Source organism: Perca flavescens, chromosome 14, assembly GCF_004354835.1.
Source record: "Perca flavescens isolate YP-PL-M2 chromosome 14, PFLA_1.0, whole genome shotgun sequence".
NCBI lineage: Eukaryota > Metazoa > Chordata > Actinopteri > Perciformes > Percidae > Perca > Perca flavescens.
In genome coordinates, this window is record NC_041344.1 from 32,616,686 (window position 1) to 32,625,665 (window position 8,980).

At 44.0% G+C, this 8,980-nt stretch overlaps 1 protein-coding gene across 1 annotated transcript; it reads right to left on the reverse strand.

Moving 5' to 3' along the window:
* Positions 1 to 640: 640 nt before the first annotated feature.
* Positions 641 to 6,169, reverse strand: cited4a (Cbp/p300-interacting transactivator, with Glu/Asp-rich carboxy-terminal domain, 4a). The gene is made up of 2 exons (XM_028598435.1): positions 5,888 to 6,169; positions 641 to 3,572 (listed from the first exon to the last, which is right to left on the reverse strand). The coding sequence occupies exon 2, from the start codon at positions 3,557 to 3,559 to the stop codon at positions 2,804 to 2,806; it is 756 nt and encodes a 251-aa protein (XP_028454236.1). The 5' UTR covers positions 3,560 to 3,572; positions 5,888 to 6,169; the 3' UTR covers positions 641 to 2,803.
* Between the last annotated feature and the right edge of the window lie 2,811 nt (positions 6,170 to 8,980).

An 8,980-nucleotide genomic window follows, 5' to 3' on the forward strand; every position in this document is an offset into this window, starting at 1 on the left:
CGCACTGATGACTCGAAGTCTAGGAGTTATGAAATCGGACTGGAGCATTGATGTAATAGGACTCGGAAATTAGATGAAGTTTCTGACTACTTGTATGTGTTTAATGCAACGATAAAGTACTTGAGTCCTGGACTCGGACTCCAGTTGCTATTCTTTGGACTTGTGACTCGACTCAGACACAAACTAAGGTAATGGTGACTCAATTTGGTCTCGACTCTGACTCTTCTTTGGTGACTCGTCCTTGGACTCGGACTGGAACCCAAAGGACTCCAGACTTGACTGGGACTCGACAGTCGGCGACTTGACTACAACGCTGCAACGCATCACGTTGTGCTCTTTATGACGGCTAATCACTGTACGTACAAAGAAAGCATTTCTTTAAATAAATATTTTATTTGAAAATAAATACATTTTCTTAAAATAGAATCAATAACATTACAAAAGCTTTGGGGGAAGTGGGAAAGAAGTAGGGGGGTGGGGGTTGAATAAGGGGGTTTACCCAAATGAATGATGTGTAATTTGGAACAAGAAGTACAATCTCACACGTTTATCTACCATTTTAAGACAAGTTCCCACAATGTGTTGGACTGTACATTCTCAGCTGCTTTGTGGGAAAGTGGTGGCGTCCCTTCGTGCTTGCTTTATCATGCAGTCTACTTGGTCTTAAAGCTTCAGGTCCCGCACCCAAAAACCATTGATGTACTCGTACTGTATCTACACACTCGTTTGTAAAAAAAAAAAAAAAAAGCAGGATATAATCTCTTGTCAACACATCAAAATCAGCCACTGATTTACATTTACATCTGACAATGTTTCTCGGAAAAGTACCTTAAATGTGTCTAGATCAACTTCATCTCTAGTCTACAGTACAAAGATACAATACACAAGAAGGCTGCGCTTATTGATATAGCAGTAATGAGAGGCCAGAAGCATGTTTCACTTCAACAGTGAAACAGTGAGCTCGTGAGTTTGTCGGGGCAAGAAGTGAAACGGAGCGTGAGCTCGGTGGCAAAATCTCTGCCTTTTACAGCAGCGTTTTTGATGCCCGTTGTTTGAGTCGAGAGCTCGGGAGGTGGCAGATCTCCAGAGAGACAGTCAGGGACAGCAGCACCGTTGTACTGGAACAGATTAACACGGTGCCCTCGCGCAGCCCTGACCCCTCATGACAGCTCCACAAATAGCATTATGAGTGCAGGAAGTTCTCTCTCAACCAGCCCGCAGCGGCAAAGCAGCCACCTTGACAAAAACCTAATTACCAACCGCGCAAAACAAAAACAAACGCCACAGAACATGTCCGTTTTTATAATTATTGAGTCACTGGAGAATGTGCAAGCCGACCTCAATTAAGACTAGCGTGTGAGAACATGTAATTTAAATCTAATCAGTAGAAAAGCAGCGGAGTAAGCTGATCTATGGCAAAAACAACAACTTTGCACGCTTCGTGCTGCTCGCTCCTCCTGCCGAGTGAAATCAATGCCACAGGTAGCAGATTTAAATAATGATTAAACTAAGTGCTGCCGGGGAGTGCTGTGTCCACCCATCAGAATCTCTCACCCCTCTTTCCCCCCCTGCTCAGCCTCTAATCATGTTCAGCACACAGGGCCACGGTTGGTAGGGAGGAGGAGACCATTCAATGGGTTTTAAATGCCTCACTGCACTGACCACACACAGACGTACACAAACAACACACAGATGCAAATTCTGCAATCGCGCACTTCTTTTTCATTTAAACCAATCCTGTTTTAGAAAAAACTCCCACCTCAGATTTGTCACCAACACCTTCACCCTCTGATGGCTGTTTTTTTTTTTTTTGGGCTTTTCTTGGATCTTGCAACAGGCCAGAGTCCTGGCATTTCTCATCAATACTATCACGTTTCTCCCTCCCTACGCAATTCTACGAAGCAGCAACCCAAAATGTGCTTGCAATGAGCATCTAGCTCTCTCGGAGCACAGAGACTTCCGAGTCATTTTCTACGGGTAAATGCTTTGTTTAAGCCGACACTCTAAGCGATGCGCTACTTTGGCAATGATTCAATCACAGTTAACTAGAGGGGGGAAAAGATGCGATACATTTAATATTTGCAGATTTAAATCGGAGTCAGGTAAGTGACACTGAAAGCTGAAGAATCAATGTAGCACATTTCCCCCCCGACCAAACCGAGGTAAACCCCATCACGCCACCCAGGAATGCTGCACAACCTCACTCTCCTGCTCTTCAAGGAAATGTGTACATTTTTTTTTTTTCAGTTTTGAAGAGCCAGCCTTCAATATGCATGTCGGAAAGAAAACAACTTGTTCTTAATCCCTTCATCCTCGTATAAACAAATTCAGAGGACTACCTTTTATAAATTTGTAAAACGCCTGCTACTTAAAAAGATTTTGGGATGCCACAGAATCTAGCAGACCCAGATGGATAGTCTTTCGAGGCCTTCCCCCATTGTGTTTGTTAAGTTTACAATTATCCCAAAGCCTTGACAATGCAGGCACATGTGCTGAGGGCCAGATGGGTACAGACAGAGCCCACTGCATCGGGATGCCTCCATTTGACCAAAGACGACAGATCCGGCTCAAAGAAAGGAAACCTGGTGCTTTTGCTGCGTTTTGTCTCTTCACAATTCTTTATCAACTCACAGGCAGGTCAGTGTGAAGGTGTACTAGCCACTGTCAAATACACAGAAACACCCAAACAGAACAGAGAGATTGTCTCCTCTCGCTGTGCTACTGTGACCGCTCAGTCATTCTTTGGGGGGCGGGGGGGTGATGTCCAGTCCAAACAAACCCGACCGGCTTCCGGACGCTTCGCTCAACAGCTCACCGTGCTCGGCTGCTGTTTGCACACAAAGTCCGATATGAAGTCAAACTCATTCTGTCCCAGGAAGAGCTCGGGCAGCTCCTGAATGCGATCCAACCCGAGCTCCAGCACTAGTGAAGTCAGAACCTCCTCGTCGATCAGATCCATGTCCATGCCGTTTAGTCCCAAAGGGCCGCCGATGTGCTGCATGCCTGATAGCTGGGCCGGACCTACCCGATACTGAGCACCATTGGGCATATGGTGGCCGTTGGCTGAGACCAGCGGGTGTCCGTGATACTGAGTGTTGAGTTTCTGCAGGTGCATACTGGCCATAAGCTGCTGAGAGGTGAGGTTACCAGGGAGATACTGCTGTGGGTGTCCACCCTGCTGCTGCTGCTGCTGCTGCTGCTGCTGCTGCTGCTGCTGCTGATGATGATGATGCTGCTGCTGCTGCTGGGGGTGCATGTGGTGGTGCTGGTGCTGCTGCTGCTGCGGACCCTGGCCATTGTACATCATGTTTCCAGACATCATCTGGTGGTGGTGGTTGGCCATGGGAACTCCGTTAACGGGGCCGGCCATCCCGCCGGGTCCCACCATGCCCTGCCTCTGTCTCATGGCAGCCTCCATGCTGTTCTGAGGGTTCCTGCCGTAGTGCATCACCTGGCCATTGGGCAGAGTGCGCATGCCGGGCTGGCCGTTGTGCTGCGGAGGTCCGTTCATGCCCATCCTGAAGCCGTGGGTCATGGGCATCATCATGTGTTCAGCCATGGCCTCTATCACCCTGAAAAACATATGTGGGAACATATAACACATCAAATGAGATGCTCTTTTATATGACCCTTTGTCATTACAACCTAAATACACTTCAAATAAATAAAATAACACTGAAACATTTTTTCGGACTTTGTGTATAAGACAGTTAAGCAAGAATAATAAAGACCTGCAGCACCTGCAAGGCTGTTATTGTTATACATATAGTACAAGTTGCTTTAACTAAGTAGAGAATCCACTTTAATTAAATGAATGACTTTGCTCCTGTTGTTTGTATTTGGTGAAAGAGCATGAGTCTGATATTTATAGCTACCCAGCGCTAGACAAACTGAAGTGAGTAGAATCTGCACACTGTTCCATCGACTGCCATGGAGTCCTTTTGCAGTCTCATAAATGCAGGGTTAGATTCAGATAGAAGAGCCGGCTAGCCACCTACAGCAGTGGTTCACAACCTTGTTGGTCCCCCCACAGCCCTGTCAGATGAACTCACGCACCCTTTCATCGATTCCCAATGTACGTTCCAAATGTATTGTATGTACGTAACATTAATTATTATATAAAAGTGGATATTGTTATTTTTAATACAATTGAACTGTCAATATTAACGTTGGTTTGGTAAGCAATTGTACTACTACTAGTCTAGGCTAGGCTACTGCTACTTAGAGTAAAGCTGAATGTTTCAACCATTTATCCATTCACGTTACTTTTAGCTAACTATTTTAACCATTTCTCCATTACTTTAAGCCAATTATTTGAACAGTTTCATCCTTATTTTTAACTATTCTACCATGTATTCATTACTTTTAGTGTTCAGGTGTTACCATTGACTCAAAGTTAATATGTGGATATATTCTTTTAATCTTTTTCTTCTTTTATCTTTCCACATACCCCCTGGCAACTGCAGAAGTACCCTTTGGACGGTTGTTACTGCAGATGGCTAACGTAGCCAGCTAGCATCAAGTCAAGGTAACCTTTTAGTGCATGTTAAATGATTCCATTTCCATGATATAGACTCAAAAATACAAAATTGAATGAATCTAATTAATTCTATATATCACCCAGCCCTACCCTGATGGGTTGTCTCGGATTGGGCTTTTTTTTAATGGGTGTTATTTTATACAAAGTCTTCATTACTAACTGGAGGTGTGGGATTGACAGATGTGAGCATTTAGGAAGCAGGGACGGTCTAACCAAAGAAATTATCCAGTTGCATTATAGGAAATGTAGGATCCAGTGTTTTAGGGATTTTTACCCATTATTGAGACTAAAAGTCATGAAATCTCAGTCTCTGCTTCCATAAAGACTCTTGTGAGTCCACTTCATTTTATAGCAGTGCAATACTAAATTGCTGGAGTAACCCTTTGAAACAATCGCATGAGAACAAGCCCTGTCTCTCTGTTGAAACTCTCCTTCCTCCTCCAGTTTCTCTTTCTTTATTTGAACGCTCCCAGTCACATCGGAAGTGTCCATCTCAAAGCTCCAAAATGACACCATCCGAGACTTCCCGTTGGATATCTCACCGACGAGGGAGGGCAGCAATACCCTTGCAGCCAAAAGGACGCAGAGGAATGCTTCTCCAGACCACACACACCTCTCACACAGCACACTGCCTCTGTCTTCACACAGTCATTACAAAAGACCATCAACTAAAAGATAACCTACACATGATAAACAGACCCCATCCAAGCTGAAACTGTAATTTGCTGTCAACGTGATTGGCTTGTTAAAATTGATGGCAATGGCATTATTTTATCCGCTAATGGGATTATCATGAAAAGACATCCAGCCAGAGCGAGCAATCGAATACATGTCTCCTTGTGTCTGTGAAAAACAAAGACAGTTGAGGCTTTTGAATCCCCCAAAATTGAACTCTGGTGGTGCCCCTGGTTGCTTATGGCAATTCAAGCCTTTTTAGTGCTGATAAAACAAGACACTTTACCCAATAGCCTAAATCCTCCTTCAAATCCTTCTCTTGTGTTACCTAATTATACTCAGTAATAATCTGTGGAGCTTCTGTGCAGATCTGGATAACCATTCGGCCAAATGCCACTTTGTAAATAGATAGTCTGAGGGAGGATAATAACTGCTGACATTATTACACAAGCATGAAACCTCTTTTTTTTTATCCTCGGGGATTTACATTCGATGCCACAAATATAACAGGCAATAATGCTGCAAGTAAGCAATGTGACAAGGTGAAATCGGATAATGTAATCAGCGGTTGTTTTTTTATTTATTACGTAAAGGAATATTAAATAATCAGCAGTACAAAGGGAAAGTGCAGCCTCTCTACCTGTTTAGTGAGTAACAGAAGACGACACCTACCCGATGGATTAATGTCGAGTCCGTCCGTACGGAGAAGTTGGATCAATGCCGGGGTTGTTTCTCCAGCTGATGCTCCGGCTACATGCAGCCCTGCGGCGGATACAAACTCTGCGGCGTCTCGGCAGTCGGAGGAGTTTGTTTTCTGGGTCAATTCAGGGATTATATGCATCTATAAAGCACAGGGAGAGAGGGAGAGAGAGAGAGAGAGAGATAGCGAGAGGAGGAGCTACCGTCCTTTCCGTCTCCTTTGTTGCCATTGGTCCTCCCCCTTAATCACTGTGCAAAGAAACATTCACTAACTACCTCCGCTGATCCACCGGAGCAGCACAGCCCTGCTCAGCCGAGCCGCGCTCTGTGTGTCCCGCGAAGATTTCACCGCCGGCAGCCTTCATCACCCTTACACTATAATCCGTAATGATCCACACTCTCTTAACTGAAAGCTTCGCTGTTTAAAGTGCTGCTGGGAAGGATTTTTTAGGCTGCAGGCACATCATATATTCACGTCATATTATTTTAACCAGCTGGATGAATCTGTAGGCCCCTAATCGGTTTGTTTTGGTCTTAGTCTACTAAGATTTCTTTAGACAGTCATTTATATGTTGTTTTTTTTCATGCCGAATTCATTATTTAAAAAAAAAAACTATGAGCCCATCTCTGGTAAAAACACAATTTAATCGATTAGTAGACAAAATCATATGAGTGTTAGTGGACTAACAATTTCTTTAATTGTAGGATGAAAAAAGTGGATGTCCGTCCTCTTCCTCTTCCTTTGTGTTGGTGCTCCTCAGATCTCTGCAGGGTAAATTCAGACAGCTAGCTAGACTATCTGTCCAATCTGAGTTTTCTGTTGCACGACTAAAACTACTTTTGAACGTACACGTTTCACCAAAACAAGTTCCTTCCTGAGACTATTTTCCAGCGGCTCTGTGGCTCCGTCCAGCGTTTAGTGCCACCCAAGACGATTGTGATTGGTTTAAAGAATTGCCAATAAACCAGAGCATGCTTTTCTCCCATCCCAGAATGCTGTGTGGACTAGCCAGACCCTCCTCCGCAGCTCTGTGCAGGAAGGTCTGGCAATGCCAGACTAAGAGTTTGGTGATAATTCTCTTTGGGTTTGTCACTATGAATGACTCCTTTCACATTACACGCAGTCATGTGATCCAATGTTATAATATAATATTGATAAGTACTGCCTTAAAGGTGCTCTAAGTGATGTGACGCGTTTTTTAGGCTACATAATTTTTTGTCACATACAGCAAACATCTCCTAACTATCTGCTCTGTAGACAGCCCAGGCTCCACAAATGGCAACAAAAACAAACTGCGCCGACCTGCACCACCAAACATAACAAACAGTGTTCCAGCCAATAACTGACAAGAAGGAGTTGGTTGAGTCATGAAGTAGCCTACGTGCTAACGCTGCTGCAGTGATGGCTCAACCAGCTCCTTCTTGTCAGTTATTGGCTGGAACGCTGTTTGTTATGGTTTGTGGTGCAGAGGCCTGGACTACGAAGCAAGATCAACTTGTCCTGGATTTCTTTCAGTAATCGGCTTCACCTAACCTAAAAACTGCGGTCCCGCATAACCTGTACTACGACGCTGGTTATCAACTAGTTCAGTCAACTCAGGGTTTCCCAATCCAGCGGCGCGCGCGATCACATAAAAGAGGCGGTGTTTGCACAGCACGACCAATCGCAAACATCTACCAGAGCCGCATGTTATATAAGAAGAGCAAATTATAATTCTCCATAAATATGAAGAACACAGACACGGTTTTACAGGCATAACGCGATACAGTCGCTGCTTCCTAAAACAGGAGGAAAGCTGGCAAAAAAATAAATAAATAGCCGACGCTGTAGATTTAAATCACAGCTCTTATTAATATCACTTCCTCATCAGTCAGGACCAAGATCTGACCATAATTACACTTGTGCTTTCCATAAACTGTCGTTGCTTTAGCCTATTATTTCAGTTGCAACCCTGGCAGTGGGAAGCGACCGTGAGAGAAAATAAAAAATATAAAAACATAATTCAAACCGATGTGCGCATTGGCGACACACGGCTCAAGAAGCCGATATGTAATTCCCTCCCATTAAAATATATATATTTCATACAAATACCAATCAGGGAATGTTAACAGGGTTGTCGATCTCTAAATGTTTTAACTTTTATGAGCGCACCCCTCTCTCTCTCTCTCTCTTTCTCTCTCTCTCTCTCTCTCTGCACCGAGCTCCACCTGATCTTCTTTAAGAATGGTGACGGCGTTATCAATCGACCTATTGATTGGTCAGTAGGCGGTGCTTTAACACCGGTTGATCTCTGATCTCCAACTTAACCTGCTCCCGACCAGGTTAGGTGTTCAGCATAAGTTACCACGGCGATTGAACCCGATAACAACTAATCCACCTTCGTAGTACAGATAATCCTGGGTTGAGCCTTAAATTAGCTCGTTAACGCCAAATCCTGCTTCGTAGTACAGGCCTCAGGTTGGCGCAGTTTGTTTTTGTTGCCGTTTGTGGAGCCTGGGCTGTCTACAGAGACCGTGTTTTTTTACAGTGTGTTCAGGGGACAGGCAGCTAGCGGATATGTTTGCTGTATGTGACAAAACACATGTCACATCACTTAGAGCACCTTTAACCAAAGTGTTTTTGTAGCCTACGACTGGAATTATGGATCTCCAATGATGCTTCTTTGCAGGTCTACGGAAAGAAGGGTGTTATTAGTAAGCGTATGGCTGCAGAGAGAGAGGTGTTGGCTTCAATTGAAGTGAATGGGAGATGAATCAAATACTCGTCGGGTGGAAGTGTAGTGTACAAAAAAAAATCCATACAGGTATAAAAGAAACAACCTCATGGATCGGAAAAAACAATTGCCAGTGAACATAATCCATTTAGCAATTACACTCCCCTCACCATGTATAGGCAAAACAACTTGGTGTAGTAGTGTTCAGTAGTTCCACTACCTTCAACATGTATAGGCAAAAAAACTTGGTGTTGTAGCGTATTATGTTGTTTTTAGAAGCCAAGATTGCACAAGCCTACTAGGAGCCAAAACCAAAAATGTGATGACATCAGTATTCCCAACAAATCAAACC

What these genes read in the sequence shown, in the direction of transcription:
- cited4a (XM_028598435.1), bottom strand. Translation starts at nt 3,559, where the DNA reads ATGGCTGAACACATGATGATGCCCATGACCCACGGCTTCAGGATGGGC.